Source organism: Babylonia areolata, chromosome 22 (assembly GCF_041734735.1).
Source record: "Babylonia areolata isolate BAREFJ2019XMU chromosome 22, ASM4173473v1, whole genome shotgun sequence".
In the NCBI taxonomy this organism is placed as follows: domain Eukaryota; kingdom Metazoa; phylum Mollusca; class Gastropoda; order Neogastropoda; family Buccinidae; genus Babylonia; species Babylonia areolata.
Window position 1 is genome coordinate 6,964,571 of NC_134897.1, and position 24,084 is coordinate 6,988,654.

A 24,084-nucleotide genomic window follows, 5' to 3' on the forward strand; every position below is an offset into this window, starting at 1 on the left:
CAAATATTTTTCATCGATTATATATTCACTTAAATGAATTCAAGCCTTTTTATAATATTTTTTATAGTATTTAACGACTTAAGAAACCTGCAATAGAAATTATCAGAGATGGACTGTTAAAATAAATTGTGCAAAATAGATTTTATATATATATATATATATATATATATATATATATATATATATATATATATATATATATATATATTCAACTTCATGGACCAAAGAGAAGTTAACTACTGTAGCAGTAGTATTAAAAAAATAAAAAAATAAAATAATAAAAAAACAGTTTAATTATCAAAAGTTATATCTACTTCTGTATAATTCTTCTCCAGCTCAGAACAATATAACTACGATAGAAGTATTATTCTTCTTCAGCTCAAGATAGTCTAACTACACTCAAGGAATAAGTAATAATTGTAAACTTGTAAAGTGATGATAAATGATAAATATTGTGACCCGTCGCTCTCTCGTCCCCTCTTTCTCTCCCTCTCCCCCCCCCCCCCACCCCCCCCAACCCCTCCACGCCCCCCTACCTCCCCCCACCCCTCCCTTTTTTTTCTCTTTACCCCCCACCCCCTGCTGTGCACTCACAAGTTACTTAAATGTCTACTGAGGCAAGACGGCGATTAGAAGACAGAAGATTGAAGCAAGTCTATCTTCAATTTTTTTTTCTCAAGGCCTGACTAAGCGCGTTGGGTTACGCTACTGGTCAGGCATCTGCTTGGCAGATGTGGTGTAGCGCATATGGATTTGTCCGAACGCAGTGACGCCTCCTTGTGCTTCTGAAACTGAAACTGAAACTTATCCTTAATTGGTCTAAATACTTACTTTTAAATATTCGAAAATGGTTCATATTACGCATCCGGGCGTTTGATGTTGGCGGCCTGTTTCAACAAGTGTTGGTTGTAGCAACATTGGATTTATTATATGTACTCTGGTGCTTTTACGTGTTAACATCGACCGCAATGGACGAGAGTAACGTCCATTTTGGAAGAGGACCAGGAAGTGATAATGTCTTACCTCCATGTCTCGACCCGAAGCAGATTTTCTTTACTAATCTGCAACTTCTGGGATTCGACACTGCTGCAATGGAAATGAAGTACAAGATCCCGTTTAACAAGTGAGGAAAACAAGTAAAACATCATATGTTGTGATACTAAGGAATGGACAGTTTACTTTTCCAGTAGATTACTGCACCGATAAAAGGGTGCATCTGTGAAATAAGCAAACACACACACACACACACACACACACACACACACACACACACACACACACCTTGCGCACAGAATAACACAGATAAATTCATGGCTTATCCATAACCATATTTCACTGTTTAGCATTAGTCAGTGTGTAGAAAAAATAAAAAATGAAGAGGAGGAAGAAGAACACAGCACAGTCACTCTTCTTCATTCTTTCCAGTTTGTTACAAGTACTAGTAAACACAATCAGTTATTAAAAAGTTACTTAAAGCTTAACAAAAATTGGTTAAAGCGACTTGTTTTCGGAATGTTACTGTCTTTAAATGTGAATCAGAATGTCACAGTTGAGTCTGACGCAGGGTGACAGTTTGCTTGGCCAGGTTTTTTGGGGTTTTTGTTATTGTTTTGGTGGGGTTGTTTTTTTTACTGCATAAGTGTATTGCAGTGTATTATTATGTAATTTGTATTGACACAACAGATTTCTCCGAAATTCAGGCTACTATGACTCATTGCTGCACCACCCATATGTTTTGTTTTGTTTTGTTTTCTTTCTGTCTGCATGTGTATGTGTTTTACTATCAAAATTGATTTTTCTTTAAATTTTGCCAGGAACAACCCTTTTGTTGCAGTGGGTTCTTTTTCGTGTGCTGAGTGTATACTGCATGCAGAATCTTGGTTTATTATCTTCTGAAAGACAATCACCCATATATGATAATTATGGCATTAGCACATACCAATCCATAGTTGAAATGGCCAGGAATAGTGTATGAACTAAAAATGATGTTGGGCCTGCCAGTGTGATAAAACAAATTTAATTTTCTTGGTCTAAAAGTGTCAGTTGTGTAGTGTAAGAACAGTAAAAGAAGCAGTTGTTGGAGCATTCATCCTTTGTACATGCATGTACTGTGTATTCAGCTAGAGCAAGAGTTGACAGCAAAATCTTTGGCCTGGGAACAGTTGGCAGCTTTCAAAAAGATCACTATTTATAACTATAAATGAAATGTTTTGGACAAAGGTATCAACATGATATGACTATAGAAAAAATGTAATATACATAAAGTAGAAGTATGTATATTTAACCATGTGCCATATCAGTATTGTGTATTTAGTATGATTCCAATTTTCTTGACCAAAGGCTTATTCGGTTACTGAAGTTTGCTTAGTTTCTCTCCTCCAAGCCCCTTTCTCTCTCTTTCTCGCTTGCTGTCCTGCCGCACCTTCCTTCTTCAGTCCTTGTTTAAAAAAGTTGAAATCTTTTCTAATTTGCTGTATGAATTAAAAAGACGTTTGCATCAATTTCCTTTTTTTATGGAATATATTGTTGTTCAGTTTCTTAATCAATAATGTGCTTTGAAAAGCATGGAAAACGTATTGTTACATGTTGCAGGGAAATGTTCAACCTGCCAAATAAAACGGGTGCTGAGGTGGTTTTACATTTTTTGTTTAATCGCCTTAATGCCACCATGTCTCAACAGCAATTTAGGTATGTATTGACCTGTACAAAGAACATTGTTCTCTCTCTCTCTCTCTCTCTCTCTCTCTCTCTCTCTCTCTCTCTATATATATATATATATATATATATATATATATATTATAATGTGTGTGTGTGTAATTGAAACTTACACTTAGAGTATGACTGAATGTCCAAAGATTAGTAAGAACATATAGTGATATACATGTATGCATGATTTACAGGAAGCAGCCAGAATACCAGATTTAACTGATTTTTGTTTTCCAAATCATTGGCTTTAGTTTAAAAGAACGTAACAGGTATTTGTAACACAAATAGAACAAACAAGACAACATTGTTGCAAATATTGTTAATGACTTCTGTTCAGGAAACACATATCTAGTGCACAATCAACAAATACGAACATTTGCATGTATATAATTATATGTACTGAAGGTCTGTACTGTGTTAAGTTATTTTTGTTGTTCTTTTCCACGCCACTTTTGCAGATGTATATAATTTATAAATAGATGCTTTTTGTCAATGGGGGTGGTTCATTGCACCCTTTTCTCTCTCTGTGTCTGTATGACTCGTAGTCATATTAGTGAATAGCTGTCATAGCAACGACAGATGTGGGTTCAGTTAAGATAAAAAGACAAAAATTTTATGTTCTCAGAGAGTGAGCCATGATTAAGCTTTTCTTACACAGGAGTGTCCCCCTTTAGAGGAGAGCGTGCTTTGATGATGTTCCTTTCCTCCTGGTTGTGAATGATTTGACAAAATATTTGGTCTGCTAGGCATCTGGTGTACAAGGCCTTTTTGGCATGCGAGGCAAAGTCACTTTATTTACTAATTTAGTTTCAACGCATGCTCTAAGTGGTCCAGTTAGCAAATCATTTAGATGAAAGGGGTCTTCCACCAGATTCTCACATGGTATGTTTATAATCCAGACATATTAAACTAACCATTCAGGGTGTAGTTTTCATTGTACCAAACTCCTGAGTCCTATGAAGGAAAAATTGAAATAGATGCAGGACATCAGTGAACTGTCTATAGGCACAATGGCAACACGTTTTGCAGGACATAGTTGTCTTACAGGCACTTAGCTGGTTGATGTGATCAGTGTTTTCTTGAAGTGATAACTTGGTGAAATAGCATTGTGCACAAGAATATGTTTTGGGGTGAATGGGGGTGGGGGGAATCATGTGTGTATGTGTGCTGTAGTTTTGTGCATAGGAAAGGGTATTGGGGGGCAGGGAGGGAATGTGTGGTTATGTCTACATGCTTGATGTATTGTGTGTTTTCAAATATGTGCTTGCAAGGATATTTTCTCATTTCATGAGTTGATATTAACCATAATGAGGTCTGAAGTGAATTTGCTTTTCTTTGATTATTACATCGATTATCTGTGGTATCAGTCAAGTGATTTCTGACAGATCTAAGTGCATGGACACTCACAGTAACAAAGATATTCACACGCACGCACGCGCGCGCGCGCGCACACACACACACACACACACACACACACACACACACACCTTGCACACAGAATAACACAGATAAATTCATGACTTATCCATAACCATGTTTCACTGTTTAGCATTAGTCAGTGTTTAGAAAAAATAAAGAATGAAATTTTGAAAGAGTAGATTTCCTGATTAAATTGGCTGGGGATGGTAGAAAAGAAACATGTTCCATCACCATAAAAGGATTTTTTTTCTTTCTTATTTCAGAGATTGTTGGCCTGTGACAGACAAGAAATCAGAAGCAGCATTTCGTAAAGTATGCTGTATTTGGTTACAAAATATTCAAAAGGTAATTATCTGGTTAAATTCGTCTTTTCGCCAAGTAATAATTCTGCTCTGTTACTACTATTCAGTATACTATCACTAGCGTTAGAAAAAAAAATTATAGTCTGAAAATGATGCTTCTTATATATGTACTCATTTCAGATCTGAACAGACTGAAATGTTATCAAATGTATTTTAAAAGTGTGAGTTTGTGCATTTTTGTATGTATGGCAGTGATTTAAATGAAATTTAGAACGTGAAAGTCAATAATTCCATTTGATAATGTGTGTGTATATTTTCCACAAATATGACCACACACTGGATGTGACAGATTAAACAACAAAACTTATGAAGTAAAGTTGTTGAAATTTTAATTATAGCCTCTCAGGAATAGAAAGTGGACTTTTCTTCTCCCTCAACTCTGTGAAGTCATTGGAACGCCACACAGAAGAACTGTTTACCAGATTCCTTCACATCTGTTGGTTCCGTTGTCTGTCAATCTTGGTCTCTGCAAAAGGTTTTCCTCTCCATTCTGCGGTGTTGTCAGTCCATCCTTTGTTTCTGTTTTCCCCTCGGTCTTTCACCCGCAACAGTTCCTTGGTGGATTGTTTCAGTAAGGCCATTGGATCTTGTTATGTGGCCATACCAGTGTTCATATGGTCTAATGTGCTGCTTGATGTTTTGGTACACTTGTACATTGAATCTGTGTGATCACAGATCAGTGTACCTGATGCTTTGGACCTTGTGATTACACCTCATTTCCATGGCTTGAATTCTTCTTTCCAAATCTGCCATGAGAATCTATGTCTTGCGTGCATACAGGAAGATGGAATATACCAGTGCACCAGGAGTCTGACCTTGTGTCTCATACAGTCATAGCTCTAGATCATCAGATGTTGCTGTCCTTCCTTTCAGGTTTCAGTCTGGCCAGTACTGATGTTTTTTGCTACCCTCAGGAGGATTTCTGGTTTAGATCCTGAAAGTGGATACAGTGTTCCAAATCTGGTATTATGGGTACAGTGTTCCAAATTTGGTATTGTGGGTACAGTGTTCCAAATTTGGTACATGGGTACAGTGTTCCATTTTTGGTAAAATGGGTACATTGTTCCTGGTCTCATTGCATTTGCAGTGATTGGTTTGAAAGGGTTGGCTTGTGAGAGGGACTTACTGTGCCTCTGAGTCTGACAGACTTATTTGTTATTTCTACTTAAATGTAGAAGTTATAACTACAACAAGACAACTTAAGAGTTATGAATAAGATTTGTGAAGATTCTTTAGATCTACAGTTCAGATACTCTTGGCTTTTGTTTAGCCAACCCTGTTTCCTTCATCTACCCCTCTTCTCACTCTCATACCGCATCAGATGCTCACACACATGCACAGAGTGATACACATAACAAGACACAAAAATATGTAACTTGATACACATAAAGGCAGTCTTAGTTTTATGATAATATAATTTAGCATTTTATTAGTAATATGCAAACTGAATTTTATTATTTGATATGTTCGGTTTACTTCTCTTTATTTTGTTTTCATTTTCTTTAATTTCATCTATTGATTTTAAAGAAATTATTTCTTTTTAATGGGGAATTAGTAATTCAGATAAATACTAAAATATAATGTACTGTGGAAGTTTGTGCTGTTTTAAATATTTGTTTATTGGATGATAAAACTGGATAAATGCTATTTTTATGTCGCCATTTACCAGCAGACATGTCAACAGTTTCTCTTTTTAATTAAGTAACTTTTCTTATATCCTGTATCATGCTGATACACAACGCACATTTTCAGTTTTTCAACAGGACAGTTTGTTACAGTTGATGTGGACCATGTGTGCAGGAAGAAGCTGATGCCAGACTGCCTCGAATCAATGCTTCCCTCTTCCTGTCCCCGGGGGGAGACAAGTTTTGTCATCTGTTGTTTGCTTTCTCCACATATGTCATTCTTCATGTGATTCGCAAGGAACATGGTAATTTATGCTTGGGGAGTGTGTGCCTGTGAGACAGAAAGATAAGAAAACTGTGAGCATGTCATGTGACTGTGTGCGTGTGTGTGTGTACAATATGTGTTTATTATTGATAATATGATGACATGTAAAGTGAATAAAATAAAATAAAAAGAAAAAGATTTACATCATTAAGTTCCAAATTTTGTATTCTGGTATAGTTAGAGGTGGTTCATGCCTAAGTGCCCAACTTTTTTTTCAAAGTATTGCCCTTCCCTATGTATGAATTAACTTATTAAGGAATGATACATGTTTTGTTGAAATGGAATTGAGAATATGGTCACAGTGATTTTGAAGTTACATTATTATGGTCTTTGTTCATTCGTTCTTGATTTTTTTCTGATATTGTTTTTTTTTTTTAACCAGAAAAAAATCTATTATCTGATAAAAACAGAAGTCTGTGATATGGTAAAGACTGAAACTGAAAGACAAAGTGCTTATGACTTACCCTGACAGGTTCTACATGTCATGATGTCAGGTACAGTGTGTGTTTGTTTTATGTCACTACAGGGGTGAAAGACAGTGGTCTCTTGGGTTACCCAATGCTGACCTCACAGAACAAGGACCTGGGCTTTGTCATGGAAACCACAGTGAACTGTGCAGCCATCAGGCATCGCAAAAGTTTCTTTGAGACATTGGGCCAGACGGCATCTGCAAAGCAACGCTGGCAAAGTCATGGAGAGTAAGAATTCTGGAAAACTTTTTAAATGTTTTTCCTACATCATTTTGTTGCCTTGTCAAGTTGTCTTTTGTGTTCTCTCACCAGCGTTACTCTCACCCTGAATTCTGTACACACAGCCCCATCCAGGCTTGTACTCTGGCAGTCCCAGTGCCAGTAGTTCACATAGGGTTATCATTGTCAGGTCGCTTTAAGGCCATACACCAGAGGTGACCCTGCACTGCTTTTTAGTTTTTAATGTGCTATTACCTTTTTCTTTTCAGTGGCATTACTCCCATGTCCCTCATTCTGAATCCCCTCCCCACCCCCGCACCCCCTTCCCTGCATGCATTTTGCAGAGGTGCCAACTGTTATGATTTCGCTGTATTTTGTTACGCTCAATCGCAGTTTGTTCCAGCGTTATGCCAACCCCAAAATTGTTCAGACAAGTTCATTTTTGACTACATAGCATAGACACATGCTTTCCTGTCATAACATTACCCAGATGCTCTAGACCTATCGATCACGAGGCCAGGGCAGTCACTACTAACCTTGGTCTCACATGTTGATGCTCAGCTAATCCTGTGCATGTTTACAATGAAACAGCATTGAGTGGACCAGTTACATTAATCGTAACAGTTACACCATGCTGAAGGTAGGCCCAAGTGTTTGTATGCCTTGTAGATAAAATGTACATTTGCTGATGTGGCTCAGTATCTGAGCGTTCCTACCAAATTCAAAATGTTCCTACCAAATTTCCTGATTGTTCCTTCAAACACTTGACACTTGGCATCTCTGATTTTATATTTATGTAGGAATGTACTTGTGTGTATGCTTCTTGCTGTTATCACTGGTTGCCCCAGCATTTTTGTTTGTGTAGGGATGTACTGGTGTGTTTGGTTGTTGCCCTTGACACCACCAGTTGCCCCAGGAGTTTGGAGTTTCCCTATGTCATGGTGTCAGTGTTTCACTGTTGCAGTGAACTGATAAAAAGCTTGCGGGGCCAAATAAAGGAAATGCGGGAGATGGAAAGAGAGAAAAGAGACCAGATTCAGCTGGCTGCCCACAAAGGTCTTGACCGCGGCAGGTAAGGCCCCACTGTGCTTATAGTATTGCAGTCTAGCAAATTTCCATTGAAACTTGATAGGAGCAATATTGATTTATTTTCACACACTAATTCAGTAATTGTTAGACACATTCACTCGTTCACACACACACACACACACACACACACATTCAGTGCTCTGCCTGTGGTCTCTTTGTTGCCAGTCATGGTATTGTATCGCATTGCATTGTTTTGTATTGTATTTCTTTTTGTCACAACAGATTTGTCTGTGTGAAAATCAATCTGCTTTCCACAGGCAATGCAGGCAAATAATGCTGGAAGAATTATTTGTTACTAATGTCAGCTCAAATTGTATTGTTAATATTTTCCTTCTGCTTGTTCCTAAGCAAGTCGCAATATGAATGATTTATTTCAGTCCTGTCAGTTACTTTTTTTTTTTTTTTTTTCATTTGTAAGCCTTCAGTAGTCATACTTCAGAAGGCTGTTTCAGTCTTTTCAGTGTGTGTGTGTGTCATTTATATTGACATATTCTATTTGGCAGAGAGAGCTTGTCATGCTATTTTCCATTCGCCTTAGAAAGCCAGTCAGGAAAAGTATAATTTTCAGTTTCAATGGGGCGTCAAAGCATGCAGACTTATCCATACAGTCCACACCAGATCTACATAAAAAAGGGGGCAGGGGGTGCAGATTCCTGATCTACCTTTTGACCCAGTGTGCTGGTCAGGCCTCAAGAGCCTACAAAATGCTGGAGGGGGGAGGCAGAGGGGAATATAATATATGTATTTAACTGAACCAAATAACTAGGTAAATGAATTAAATACAATAAAAACAGAGGAAATATATAAGATGTGTTGCCTGTGTTGCAGTCCTATCCCAGCTTCTCGGAGGTCTCAAGATTTTGATATGTCTACACACATGGCCAGACGAGCCCAAAGGGTGCAGCAGGTAAGCTGCAAACTTGTCTGTTTCTGTCTTACTGGCACTGATAAGTGTTGTACTGTAGTGTATGAAGGCAGCATTAACGCACGGTCATCTCCCTGTATGCGTGTGTGGGCAGCAGGGGGAATGTATGTGTTGAGTTGTTTCTTTTGAAGCATTCATTGTTGATTTTATCATTTCTTTTTCAAAGTCTTGAACAATTTGCTGATGGCATGATAGGAAATAACTGATTGCCATTTGCATGACATCTTGACATATATAGTGAAATACATTTAACAAAAAACAGGGCTTATGAACAACAGTAACAGATCACTCATTTCACAGAGAAACTTTTTGTTGTTGTTGAAATGTTTCCCAGTTAAATTTGTGATGTTTTATGAACATACAATTGAGGAGGAGGAGGAATTTTGTTTAATGTCCCGTCACACATATTAGTGATTGAAGACATTTTGTTAAAGTATTTATGAATACATTTGAGTATTATCGGTTAGAAGGGGTGGGAGATGTGAATGAATGGAGGGTTGGGGGAAACTGGGCAAATGAGGGTGAAATTTGAAGAGGAAAAAAAAGTAAATACAATTACAGGAAATTACTTAAAGGACTTAGTAAAAGAGAAGTCATTAAACTGACAAGCGAAACTGATAATGACTGCAAAAAGTCAAAAACATCAACGTTCTCAGTCACTTGTGAAGACACACTTTCGTGTACATAAGGCTTCATCAAGCTACTGTCAAAAATTATATGCTTAATTGTCAGGTTACTAAAGCATATGCACTTGACATTAGAACAATACTTGGTCCGTAATGAATTTGATAATAGTCTGAGAGCTAAACTCAGAATTGGTCTGCGAATTGGACCAAAGTCTGAGAGTCAACTGACAAGGTTTTAGACTTGAATTCAAGCACCTATTAAAGTCTCTTTCTAGTATATTGCTTGTTTCCTTGTATGACAATGGGCAATATACTTTTATACCATCTATATGATTCTTTGCTCCCCTTTTTGCTGCCCTGTCTGTTTGGTCATTATAAAGGAATCCAGTGTGGAAGGCAGCTCTCGATCAGCCAGTCTACCCAGGTAGGCAGCCTGTGGTGCAAATGCCTCTGTGTTTGTAAAGTGCTTTGAGTGGTTCGAGCGTGGTCTCTGTCCAAGGATAGGCACTATGTAAGTATCTGTATCAACCAATCAATGTCTGCAGGTCAGAGGGTTGTGGAAGGATATAGAGGGCTACCTGGAGAGGTCACAGGAGGAGCAGGACATTGTCAGCTCTGTCCTGGACAAGACTCAGGAGAAATACTCCCTGGATGCAGCCAACATCCAGATCAGCATCCCCCACCTCATGCTGCGCGAGTGTGAGCAGGAGATGCGCAGGGTGAGTGCATAATGTGCAGTGAAGGTGTGATGTGGTGAAACTATGTTCCAGACTAGATTTGAATTTTGAGTGAATTTGTGTGTGTTTTTTTTGTTGTTGTTTTTTTTTGTTTGCTTTGTTTTGTTTTGTTTTTTCTGTTTTTATGTTGGGTTGGATAGACATTTGAAGGAGTTTGGAGTGAATGGTTCTTAAACTTGCCTTGTGCTCAGTATGTGTTGGTTTTGGGGTCTTTGACCTTATGTTGAGCTCGTGTCAGTCCTTGTGAAGTTGAAATGAAATTTCTGCCCTCCACTGTTTTGAGAGACTTAGGTAGCTATTGTAAAACTCATAGAGCAAAATCATTTGATTAAGTGCTTTGTAAATAAACTTACTATTGAGTCAGCAGAAATCTTAACACTGGCAATGGATATATATGCAGGTATATCTAAGCACATGCAGTGGCACAACAGAGAAGAAATATAAAAAAAATACCAAAGTTAAAAACACCAGTGCATTGAACTGTCTAGCCTGCCTGCTTGTCTGTGCTGTACGGAGACTGCCATGCCAGAGTTGGTCTGGTGTCTGATGTCTGCTTCCCTAGCAGTCACTATCTTGCAGAGGTTCAGCTCAGTTTGCACTGGTCTGTTCTGAAAAAAAAAGAGTGATATTATTCAAATTGTTGCAGGTCAGAACAAGTGGAGAAATAACATGAGTAATTGTTCATATGAAGTATAGTTTGCCAGAATACAGTGTGAGAGAAGACAGATGTTGATATTGCTGATGCGAGAGGTGTCTGCTTTCAGCGACAAGTGGATAATATTTACGAAGGGGGAGAACTCAACCTGATGAGCATCCTGCAGTTGTGGAACCTGGCTCTTCGCATGTATATCCAAAGGCTGCAGAAAGGTGGGTTGTGAGTTTTGTGTGGGTGGTTGTGTTTACTTTTATGTGTGTGTATTTGTGTGTGCATGTGTGTGCGCATGACATGTCTTCAGGCGGTATATTTATCATTGACTTATTGATATGGATACTTACATGGTGCCTATACTCTGAGAGCTTTACAGTTATTTGCTCAACAGGCGGCCTACCAGGGTAGAGCTGATTGAGAGCTGCTTTAAAAAGCTGATCATTTATTTCTGTTTCATTCAGTGGTATCCGTGTGCATTCATGCACATGTGCGTGCACACATGTATGTATCTGCATGACAAAAAGCAACAAAAGAAGTGTAAGCCTCTACTCCTAAGCATCAACAGAATTGAAGAGATAGATTCACATAAAATTATGGGTGTCTTTATTAACAGAAATCTATCTTGGACTGATCATACAACATACTTAGGAAGACGTCTCTCAAGCAAAATATTTCAGTTAGCAAAAATAGAAAGTATCCTTGATATCCATTACCGAATGCTTTTTTGTCTATGCACATGTTCTGTCAATCATCAATTATGCACCAACTTTGTGTGGCAGTTGTAGCAATACAGACTTAAATTTTATTTCTTGTTTGTATTTAAAGAGTATTAAAATCAGTATTGTTGAAGTCAAGCTCCCTGACCCCATAGGACTTTTTATAGCTTGAAAAATTATCTTTCCACAACAGGCTGTTCTTCAACAAGGCAGTTTGCATGCATTATGTTCTATATGGAAATAATGCAGAAAAAGATTACAGGCACGTTTAAAACTAATGACCAAAGACATAACCATATGTTATGGATACCTAGACCAAGAAATAACCTGTACACATCCAGTTTCTTGTATTCTGGTGGAAATTTATTAAATAACCTTCAACTCACTTAAAAAAGAATAATAAACAGAACTGTGTTAAGAAACATCTCATTGACTATTTAAAAGATAGACAGTCATGCCAGCCTGGATTTTTTTGGCCAATGCTTCATTTATTATTCATGTAGTGTTTTGTGTATGCTTACATTGGAATAGTGTGCATCTTGTTTGTAGATGGACTGAAAGATTTATCGGATGAAGCCAACAACATGAGGAGCCAGGCACATACGCATCAAGCTTACTTGGCCAACACTTCCCTTCTACGGTAATCATTGTTAAGCTTGCTTGATTTGATGTCAGTTTAGTTATAATCTCTTCACACAGGTTGGTGATGTAGACTTTAAGCTTGCATAAATATTGTCTTTTTTTCTTCCGTAAAAAAAAGAAAAGAAAAAAAAAGATCAACAGGTCACATTTCTCCCTCCATTCATCATTTCAGTTACGTACATTGTGTGTGTTGACATCTTGAGAGACCATGTGGGATCTGATGGTAGTGCATCATGCAGATTTGTGACTTTATGCAGCAGAGTTTTGACCTGTGCAATAATTTGTATGTGTGGTTTTTGTTTTGGTTTTTTATCTGTTTTTGTAATGTGGCTGCAGGTTTTTTAGAAATTAAAGTTTTATTTAGATTCACTGATAATTATTATTAATTCTGTTTTCAGGATGCTCAAAGTTGTGTGTTGATGCATATTTTATCTCTGTTCAGAGAAAAGATGGCGAGAGAGATTCCACATCGCAAGAAGACTGTAGCCAGGCTACGTAACCAGTTCCGCAGTGAAGTGACAGTAAGGTTAATCACCTATATTGAGTGATACACAGGGCTTCTGATGATGCATAAATATATGGCCCGGACAGTGACAATGGAAAGGACACTATGCTTGTTCATCAAGCAAGTCCCTTGAATGTGCAAAGAATTTCTTAAATGAGGATATAAAATGAGTGAATATTCTGCATTGCAGATTCAATCTGATGCTAGGATCATCTGCTACAAGGAAGATTAGTTTCCCATCACCAGTTCTTAGCCCAGAAATTTAAATGACTATAACTGGAAGGTATGCTTGCCTTTGTAGGTGTGTAACAGCGCAGATGTGATCAGAATGTGCAGCATTAGAGTGACCCTCTGACGGTAGACTGGTACCCTTTACAACTGGAGTAAAAGAGTCCTTGGAACCTGCAAGATTTTTAACTCAGAAGCCCTGAGTGCACAAAAATACTTCACTTAGGTGTCTCTGTTCTGTGTAGCTGTCATTGTCCTGTACACATCACAACTTAACCATCATTTCTATGAAGATGACCTTGAAGTAGCAAGTGTACTTTGTTGCCATATCAACTATTTCATTGTCTTATTTGAAGACATTTGTGTTAACCTGTTGCCTGCCTTGGGATGTGAGACTTGTGTCCCTTTTGTTGCACTGTTGTACACAATTCACAGTTGATAATTAAAGGGAACTAACTACTTTGTTTCTCCCTGTCTTCTAGAATGTTTGAAGGTTGTTTATATCTCTTTGACTTGTATGGTTTGTACTGTATGACTCATAGGCAGTGGGAAATTCCGAAGTCACTTGCAGACACGGTTTGTCAAAATGGTGTCTGGCAATGTTCAGTCTCGGTTCATTTTTCTAAGATATGGGCAGTGGGGAAGAAAACCTGTGTAGTGGTGAGGGTGGTGATTCAAGTACACATTTGGCGTTTGATAAGTCACAACCCACTTCATGACAGAGTGAAAGTGACAGTGATGGAAGATCTGTGCCAGAGACTGGTCATTCTGTGTCTGTGGCATGCCAGGAGTAAAGTAACGGTGAACATGAACCAGTTGCCAGAACAAATACTATCACTGTACACGTGTAGCTTGAAAGGGAAGTGGGGGAGGGGTGATGAGATGGGTGGTCAGTCCAGCTGGCCACCACTGGATGGAGGGGGGGAAGGGGGGGAGCAGTATCTATTGGCTGGGTGCCAACACACAGCTAGGTGGCTCAGTTTCCTTTTCATAACACTACAGAGCCACAGGCACCCATCAAAAACAAATTTAACTGGAAATTCTGGAATTAATTGTGATTAAATTTTTAACCACTTGATTTCATGGAAATTTTCTTTGACTCAGATTTAAAACAACAGTAACAACAGTTATACAATGGAATTATAACTCTATCACCTACATAAAGTACAGTTTATGAGTAATCATTATGCAAAATTTCAAAGATAAATCTTTGTATTTGAGGAAGTAATGCACATGTTTTTGCACTTGGGTGGAAACCACAAGTTTTTCCCCGGCACACAGGAATGACAAAATTGCTAAAACGTTCGGCAGGCAAGGGGTTAATTTCTGCAGCACCTGGATGATTGGCATGTTTTTTTCTCACCACTGTTGAAATGTAGAAATTGAGTTCTACGTTGTCAGTGTGCTCTGAAGGTCAGGGTATGAAATATGTGGTTGATTCATTTGAAAACTTTCATTTGTAGCTGACTGAAACATGTACTGGCTTAAGAAAGCATCACTCAAAAATGAACCATTGAGTCCATCTTGAGACATCATGCATAATTACTGTCTGAAAATGTTTTTATATAAATATAACTTTCAGCTTTACACTCAATACATGGGTGCTTGATGTTGTGTTATGATGAATATTATTGATTTTGTCGTGCCAAGATATGGTCAAGTCCAGAAGACGGGTGAAGAAGAATGAGTGTGTGGCTATTTATTTTGGCATTAGTGTTAATGTAATTGCAACAAAGTTCCATTCTTTCACGTTGAGAAAGTGATGTCAACTTTTAATGTTGTGTCTCCCTAGACCTCTGGCCTTGCAATGGCAGCCCCTTCACCTCCAGTGACCTTTGACCCTCCCAGAGGACACAGTGGGGCCACTCCCACTGGACCTGTTGTGCAGATGTCCCCAGATCAAGGTAACAACAACAACAACAACGGCAACAAAAATATGTTTGTGTATGTGTGGGTTTTTTCTGTGTAACAAAGTAATGAAGAACCATTTTATTATTTTTTTCTCTGAACCCTCTGAACTTAGGTGAAATAAAATGTGGTTGTGCAGCTGTTAATAGACAAGCCATGCCTGTGTTGATACATGTGCATTTGTCATATATGATGAAAATATGAAGTATGTATATGGACAGAGGGGCCACGGGTCAGGCTGTGCAATCCGATAATGTGCTGAAGCATTCAGCTTTGAACCACCAATCTATCACTGTTCAGTGGGAATGACTGAGGAAGCAAAATGTTTGACACTTATCCACAGATGACTTAGGTCTGGAAGGCCAAGGTGCATTTTTTTTAAACCTAGAAAACATGCATATGAACTTTCATACATCCCATCAGATACTTCTCATAAGAATGCATGTGAACATGCACACATTCGACTAACACTCACATTTATCATTTATTAGTGTAAAGATGTCAGGTCTCTCTTACTGATAATGTATTATCTGCCTTCACTTATTAATAACATGGATACTGGTTGTAATTTGTACATTCATATACTCACTATTTTATGATAATCTCTCTGTCTCCTGATTTATCTCTGTATTTGTAAGGCCTTTAAGTTTAACCCTTTCGCTGCCAGGAAAATAAGTGAAATCTATTTGCCAGGGTTTTTTCACAAAAAACGGGTATAAATTTTCCAAAAATTATGTGCTCTTTGTTATTGGAGAAAGACCCATAAAAGTATATATTTTCTGAAAGGTAAATGAATAAAGAATACAAAACACATGCTGTTTTCCCATTTTATATATTTTATAGTGACATGCTGTTGATTTGAAATCAGTGTTTTGTTTTTGTCACATTTTCAACTTGTTCATTACAAACATTAGTCAGGTAATTTGCACAAAAATATCATATTTTCTGGACAAATGGATATCTGCAAACACAAAATCATACTAGAACAACCACAATATATATGTTTTTTAAGAGATAGATACACAATACATTGTGACTTCTCCAAGTGATAAGATGGATGTGAGGCCACACCCCCTCAGTTTCCACCCCCCCTCCTCTTCACCCCTCTCACATGGTCACTTGATCCAGTTCTCATCAGACCGCGTTGGCTGAGTGCCAAGAATATCGCTCACACTGTGTCCTGCTACTAATTTGGTCATGTTCTGTCATCTGCTAACATCTGCACAGCCGGCATCACTCACTGACAGTCGCATCTTGGCCACTCTCTCTTGTCAGCGAAGTGAATGCAAACCAGGGAAAAATCAGAATATTTCGATGATGAGTTATCTCATCATTGTGGCAGCGAAGCATACATGCTTGCCATGACAAGTTATCTCATCATATAGGCAGCCTAGGGGTTAAGTTGAGAGAAATAGCTACTTCCTGAACTGTTCAGTTACTGTTGATCAGGATATATTTATTGATTGTTTAGTTTTGTTGTTGTTTTAATTATATGATCTTCACACTTCTCATTGCTCATATTGTGGACTGCACACCCCTTCATAGGGGGTTGTGGCCTATAATGAACAAAGCATCCATATCCATCTCTCTCTCTCTCTCTCTCTCTCTCTCTCTCTCTCCTTCTTCTTCTTCTTCTTCTTCTTCTTTATCCTCTTCTTCTTTTTACAGCAGAAACCCCTGAGGCAGCTGTGGACATAGCTAATTTTATATCCCGGACATCTCGGAAGACCCAAATGGAGTCTTTTCAGACGCGAGCCTTTGGCCTTTCCAGCAATCAGAACAGGAATCAGAACAACTCCATGAGGTAACGATCGCTCTTCCATCCTCCCCTTTCCACTTGCACACCTCCACCTCCACCTCCACTCTGATTTTTCTTTTCATGGAATACACACTACCTGCATAATGAATTATGTCTGCTGATTTGTTGTTGCAGTGCCAGTATTTTATATTGTTGGGGAATTTCTGCCTTGCCATCAGTGCTTTGGGCAGGGGAGACAGAGATGAAGGGGAAACACAGAAGCTGGTTGAAATTAAAGCAGAATTGCTAAACTGAAAGAATGTAAGGTGTCAGTTTGCAAGAATATTAATTTACTTTGTAAAACATGACTTTAAAAAAAAAAATTTGGTGTGTCAGAGTAAATCTCAGTTAATTCATTGTGAATATTTCCAACATTGCATCTCTCTTTGCCATTTTATGTCATGGTTGTCCTCTCCCATTTTTATTCTAGTAATTTTTAAAGTTTACATTCATTTAATTGGTATGTAATGATTATTGATTTGATGATGACTTCTTTTTACAAAATACATGTGCTTTGTTGAATAATTGTTACTCCCCAGAAAAGCTATCCTGGTTTTCATTTCATTTCATTTCAACCAGTTTACTTTCATTTACCGTAAAGTTCGGTCTTTTAGCCGCGACTTTTTACCCCAACTTCAACCTCTGCAGCTTATACAATGATGCGGCTGATTTGCGGATTTTAACGATCCCGGGAGTGTCACGTTCTCATCTATTCTTAGCTGCCCTTCAACTCACCAAAATCATGATTTCTGTCCATGAATTTTTGGATGAGCTTCAGGATAGTGTGCTAACTGTTCACATTTTATAAATCAAATCCACACACATTAAAGCCTTCAGATCAGCCTTCAGTTCTACTCTGCTCAAGCGTACACCCTCATCATGCCCAAAACGCGACGCAGCCTTCAAATTGAAGGCGATCGATCTAGCAGACAACAGTGCAAGCGATGAACCAGCAGTGACCTCCACCTTCATGTTCATGAAGTGAAAGCAAGGCTGAAGTCAGTGACAAGATGGCGGAGGAAGCTGTGCTGGTTCTCTTCAACTCGGACACTGAAGACGAAGATTTTAGTGGATTCAGTGAGCAGGATGATATTGAATAAATGTGACTATCCCTAAATTATGGATCTTATTTTCGTTGTGTTTATTTATTATTTTTTTGTGGCACTAGCAGTATTTTCGCTTGCTTTTCTTTGTGTTGTTCCCGCTTGTGTTTATTTCATAACCTACAGAATCGACAGCTTTTCTGTAGTATCAGTATGTGTTTCGGTACCAGAAATAAGTGCGGCTTATAAACCGGTGCGACTTATGTATATATAAAGTTCAATTTTTCCAAAATTTAGTGGGTGCGGCTTATATACCAGTGCGCTCAATAGACCAAAGTTTACGGTATTCACAGATGAGTGTCCAAAAACAAAAAAATGAACTGAAAAGCATTAGATACTTTAGGTATTATTGTTAGCGTCGAAACATTTTTTTAAAAAGTCATGTACAAAGTATTTTCATTACTTTTTTTTCTCACCTCACCGAACTTGGCATTCTTAGGGTGTTTAGGAACAGAAGTACATGATGCACTACCCATTTTGTCACTTAATCATGCCATGAACATTGAGTTATTACTGTAAAAACTGTATCCATCTTATTCATCTCCCTGAAGGCAAAGTGCATGTGTGTTGCTCAGACTTCCCAAGCCAGCTCCGAGCTCTGGGGCCGGGGGCAGCAGTGTGGGCAGACAGCAGCCCAAGTCATCGCAGAGCAGGAGGGGGAGGGGCGACATTCAGCCCAGAGTGGTGCGACACATCAGCAGACAGCCTGCTGCCCCTCCCGCTTCCTCTCACAAGGTGGGTTCTTGTGTCACCGTTGTGTGCTTCACTGTTTGTTCTGCTTCACGTGCTGAAGCGCCTTCACACAAAAGACTGCACATATACATACGAATTTACATGGACACACAGGTATGCACACACTTTCAGTTCCAAGGATTGATTGATTGATTGATATGGATACTTATACAGCGCCTATCCTCAGTCGGAGACCAAGCTCCAAGCCCCTTACAAACATGGGGTCATATGCACAAAGGCTGCCTACCTGGGTAGAGCTGACTGACAGCTGCCACTGTGCGCTCATCATTCGTTTCCTGTGTCATTCAGTCAGATTTCAGGCATGCACACATAAACACTCATACAGACATGTAACATTTTACGTGTATGATTGTTTTTTTTATTTTACCCCGCCATGTAGGTAGCCATACTCCGTTTTCAGGGGTGTGCATGCTGGGTATGTTCTTGTTTCCATAACCCACTGAACGCTGACATGGATTACAGGATCTTTAGTGTGCGTATTTGATCTTCTGCGTGCGTATACACATGAAGGGGGTTCAGACACTAGCAGGTCTGCATGTATGTTGACCTGGGAGATTAGAAAAATCTCCACCCTTTACCCACCAGTCGCCATCACCGAGATTCGAACCTGGGACTCTCAGATTGAAAGTCCAACGTTTTAACCATTCAGCTATTGCAGAGAATGCGTCAGAGCATGTGGACTGATCCATTTACACTTTCCCACATCTGCTTTTGAAAGAAAAAGGGGGGGAGGGGCAGATGCCTGATCTACACTGATCAGGCCTTGAGGCACTACTAGCTAAAACTCAGAAGACTTGTTTTGTACTTATCCTGCTAACAACCTGTGTGTGTGTGTGCATGTCTGTAGTACATGTGTGTGTAAATGTGTGTGCAACAGCAGGCATTTATGCATGCTTAAATTTGATTGCCATGTAATTCATGTTGTGTTGTAACTGCCATCACTTCTTAAACGTAAGCACTGCATTTTAGTTGCTTGCTTCTTTTTGTTTCTTTCTTTCATACAGCTGTGTCTGTGAGTGACATGTAGAAAAGAACTATCAGGATGATGAGTTTTCAGTGACAGGCTGCTGACAGTTGAAAGTATTGAATGTGGTTTGTTTTCAGATGTCTGCCCCAGGGAAAGACAGGGCACAGGTCTCTTCTCGTCAGCACCTGGCCAGTACCCCTGAAAAAATATCACGCACACAGTGTGCAGACCTAGACAAAACCCCTGTGCCTGCAGATCACAACAACAGTGCAGCAGAGACAGCACGTGACAGAGCTCACAACATTCTGGCTGACAAGGTGATTGTGAGGCTGGAGGGCAAGGAGTGTTGCTCCTGCAGTCAGAGACCCTGCACTCTTGTTTGTGACTGATGGTGTCAGTTGTGTGTCCTTCCGTTTCTCACTACTGTGTCTCTTGTCATTCACTTTGCCTTTTCTCTTTGTGTGGCTCCCATTCAGTTTTCTGTCTCACTTTTCTCTCTTTTAGATTAAACATGGTGCATGCATTTGAAATGATGCACATGAATTAAATTATTCTTGAAAAATAGAAAATAAAATATTTGGTAATATTTCTTGCATTCCTTGCAGAATAGTAGCTATATAGAATTATGGGAAGGTTTAACAGTGCAACCTGTCATTTGTAAAGTGTTAAGTTGTGTGCTTGCTGCACTGTTAGTGTTGAAAATGTTTGAGTGTCTTTAGTGTTAATCATCCTTAGGAGCAGGAGATGGAAGATGTACTTTAGGAAGAGGAAATATAAAGTTAAGTGCTGACACATTTGCAAAGATGTATGCTATGAAAATTTAGAGAAAAATGGAAAATCATTCATGTAATCATAGTTAAGTTGTATCTCCAAATCTATTGAAGATAATAAGATAAAAGTGTATATTTCAGCCAGCCAGCTAGACATCCAGCCAACCAAAGAGCGCACACACACACACCCACACACGCACCCACACCCATGTACACATGCACACATGCATGTACGCACGCGCGCGCACACACACACACACACAGCACAAATATAATAAATGTCTTTCAGGCAAACAAAGCACACTGAACTCTTTCATTGCATCAGACATGCACACGGCAAGTCGATAGCTAGGCTGGGATTAGAATCAAATACAATGCTTCATCATCACTACTTTAATTTATTTCTCAGAAATAATTATCTTTACATTATACAACTTCTGCACATATGCATACACATGCTCATAGAAAAGACACAGAACAGTGTGTCAGAATAAGTGTGGGTTTTTGTGGTTGGGGGAGAGCTGGCAGTGGGGGGTTGTCAGCCCGGGAAACTAATGTGAGTCTGTGTTTTTGTTGTACTTATAGCTATTGATTTTGCTGTTCCAGATTGTGTGCTGTGTTTTTCTTGTATTTATAGCTGTTGATTTTGCTGTTTCAGATTGTGTGGTCAGTGATGCATGGGGAGGAGGGATTCAGTGAACTGTCCCATGACCTGGGCCTGACCTCTCCACGCACCTCACCAACCTCTGTCCCCATGGCCTCTGCCTCAGCTCGGGCTAAGGGTTCCCCCACTTCCCTTCACTCTCACACACTGGCGGACAGTCAGCATAAAACAAAGGCGTCCTCTCACAGACGTGCTGACAAATCAGCGGTGTCGGACAGTGACTGTGTTGGTAGTCCATTTGTCAGGACAGTGTCACCTGTGACATTGGTGCAGCAGGCACACATGTCAGATGCTGACAATGGCAGTGACGGCGTGTCGCAGGGCAGCATCAAGGATGTCCACACAGAAAGGAAGAGGACAGAGGGGGATGGAGAAGAGCCTGAGGCTGAGGACATCAACATTGAGAATCCCATTGCTGCTCTGAGTGAGTGTGATTCTGTAGGACGCTCATGTCATCAGCATTGTTCATAAAGTTAATGTTCACATCCTGATAAAATTGTGTGGCTCATGTTATCAGCATTGTTCCTTAACATTTAATTCCAGACCTAGTTATACATTATGTATTAAACGGAATCCATTTTGCAGGTAGTTTCCAGATACCATGCTAGAACATTTCACTTAGCAAAAATTACATGTTTGTGGACTCACTGATCTCAAATTTGGGTGGTAGTAAATAGGCTGACAAGTGAATAGCAGATGGGTTCGTGTTTGAAGAGATGACGGAGTACCTGTCCCATGCCTTACATTGGTTGTCTTTGCATGTTTGCAGATGAGGGGGTTTTCGCATCCCATGATATGATTCACCGCAGTCCTCTGGCAGTGGACATCAGTCGCATGTGGCAAGATGCAATATCTGATGATGCAGGTACAGAAAGGTTTTGTGTGGTGTGCATGTCCAAAACATGTTCTGTGTGGGTGATAAGGTGGAGTGAGAACAGCCTGTAGCACTATGTGATTGTTTTGTTTTGTCAGTTTGTCCTTGGAGTTAGTTGGTTGTGTACATGTATTGGTTGTATGCTTGTCACCACTGATATCAATGATGAGCTAATTATCTACTTGAGTGAGAAGCTTCAGCAGTGATATTGGCATAAGTCTCACAAAAAATTAGAAAAATCAGTTTGAGTTGTGTGATGCCGATCTTTGTTCAGAAATGTATAAAATCAGCAACCGGTTTTGGAAATCACTGAAGATACATAAAACTTCACTGAGTTGGAGAGGGTGAAAATCTACGGCAACAAACTTTGTTTCAGAGGCTGGTTCAGTTATGAAATGAAGGACTGATTATTATTGATTTGAAAATTACACCAGGTGGATTTCAGATATATTGTAAAGCGTCACTGGAGGATAATTCTTCCTCACATGTTGACAGTCAGGTACTTTGTCAGCTTCACCACTGACTCATGCGTACAGACACACACACACACACACACACACACACGTACACCGCACTGCAATGCAACACAAAGCAACACAACACGTACTCTCTTTCACAACACACGCTTAAGCAAAAACCATATACACAATGCTGACTTTGATAGTAGTGTGCTCGTGAAGAAAAAAATTTATATGCATTGTTTTATATTCTTATACCTCAGGGTTTGTTTACAAAGTAGAATTTGAGATACTTTTGCCATTGCAGCATTTATTTACTATCTTCAACAGAACACAAGGACAGCTCATCCGACAGAAATGGTGCGACTGGTTGGCTGGATACCAACAGAAGTAACGCCAGCACAGCTCGCACTCTGACCCCAAGGGCTCGGTGGTCTTCCAGCAGTTCTGAGGGGACTGCCTCCTCACCACCCCCGCAGCAGGACACGCGTCGCATGGACAGGACAGGCCTGCAGAGCTGGACGTCCGGTCACCACAGTCTGCTGGCGTTGAGGTGGAGATGCCTTCTGCGCTGTTTGAAGGGAGGTCTGAGCACAGCATGTCACAGACCAGGATCAACAAAACGCTGACCTTTGTCACATCCTTTGAGGAGGATTCTGACGCCCTGGAGCCTGTGACTGCTCAGGACAGCACTGTGGAGTGGGAGGAACATCTCTCTGCCCTCTATGATGACCAGGAAGACGGGGAGATCAGTGACAGCCATGGAAACTTGGCACAAGGTTCAGATGATGCTGTTGCATTCAACTCTGCTCTGAACAGTTTCTTTGAGAGCAAAACCCCTGTTACAGGTCACAGCAAAGTGCCGTCCAGAACTGATTCTTCACCATTGATCTCTTTCACGCCTCACAAGCCATCAGTCATGGTCAGTGGTGGTGGGTTACCTCAGATGTTGACCAGAGGGGAAGATGTGGCTCATGGCATGAGTTGTTTGCCTCAGGCAGAGAGTGATGAGTCAGCAGTGAAACCGGGGGAACAGACTATGAATTTTTCACCAGAGAATTCCTCGGACAAGGAAAACTGTGCTGCTGTGGAACTACAGGAGGATTTCAACCAGACACCAAGCAAACAGCGACCTGTCCTTGGTCAATCTTTCGGAGCTACATCAGGGAAAGGTGGCACCCGTGATGGCACTACAGCGTTTGAAGATGACATTTTAGGTGAAGACGACTTCCTGAATATGTCTGGAGCTTCACCTTTCAACGAATCCTTCACCCCACTGCGTGCGGGAATGTTGGTGCAGGGAAAATCACCCGGAAGGAGCACAGTGAAGAACTTGTCAGGTGGCCAGCTTCCTCAAGGAGCTGACCACCTGGATGACACCATTGCAGCCCAGCTGAGTCGTCTGAGGAGGATGAAAGCGGAGGCCTTCAGGGACCTGGACAGGAGTGAGCATGATGGACAGGGGGCAGGAGAGGGGATCTCTGCTGGCTCCTCCTCATTGCTGTCAACATCGCACAACACAGGAACAGGTGAGAACCTTTGAAGA

At 39.9% G+C, this 24,084-nt stretch overlaps 1 protein-coding gene across 2 annotated transcripts; it reads left to right on the forward strand.

Moving 5' to 3' along the window:
• The first annotated feature begins 891 nt into the window (after window positions 1–891).
• Window positions 892–23,295, forward strand: LOC143297353 (uncharacterized). 2 transcript variants are annotated; one of them, XM_076609658.1, is made up of 18 exons: window positions 892–1,123; window positions 2,593–2,688; window positions 4,389–4,470; window positions 6,288–6,417; window positions 6,964–7,135; window positions 8,091–8,198; window positions 9,044–9,122; window positions 10,312–10,485; window positions 11,268–11,370; window positions 12,418–12,508; window positions 12,953–13,031; window positions 15,036–15,147; window positions 16,820–16,955; window positions 18,628–18,787; window positions 19,910–20,089; window positions 21,201–21,630; window positions 21,976–22,071; window positions 22,869–23,295. In XM_076609658.1, the coding sequence occupies exons 1-18, from the start codon at window positions 969–971 to the stop codon at window positions 23,165–23,167; spliced, it is 2,682 nt and encodes an 893-aa protein (XP_076465773.1). In that variant the 5' UTR covers window positions 892–968; the 3' UTR covers window positions 23,168–23,295. The 2 variants fall into 2 exon arrangements, with proteins under 2 accessions (XP_076465773.1, XP_076465774.1); XM_076609659.1 differs by having other exon boundaries at window positions 16,823–16,955.
• The last annotated feature ends 789 nt before the right edge of the window (window positions 23,296–24,084 follow it).

Bases quoted from the DNA above. Each gene is read 5' to 3' on its own strand.
- LOC143297353 (XM_076609658.1), top strand. From the start codon at position 969: ATGGACGAGAGTAACGTCCATTTTGGAAGAGGACCAGGAAGTGATAAT. The intron at 2,689-4,388 runs GTATGTATTGAC...TTCTTATTTCAG, and splicing joins ATGTCTCAACAGCAATTTAG to AGATTGTTGGCCTGTGACAG. The intron at 13,032-15,035 runs GTAAGGTTAATC...GTGTCTCCCTAG, and splicing joins AGTTCCGCAGTGAAGTGACA to ACCTCTGGCCTTGCAATGGC.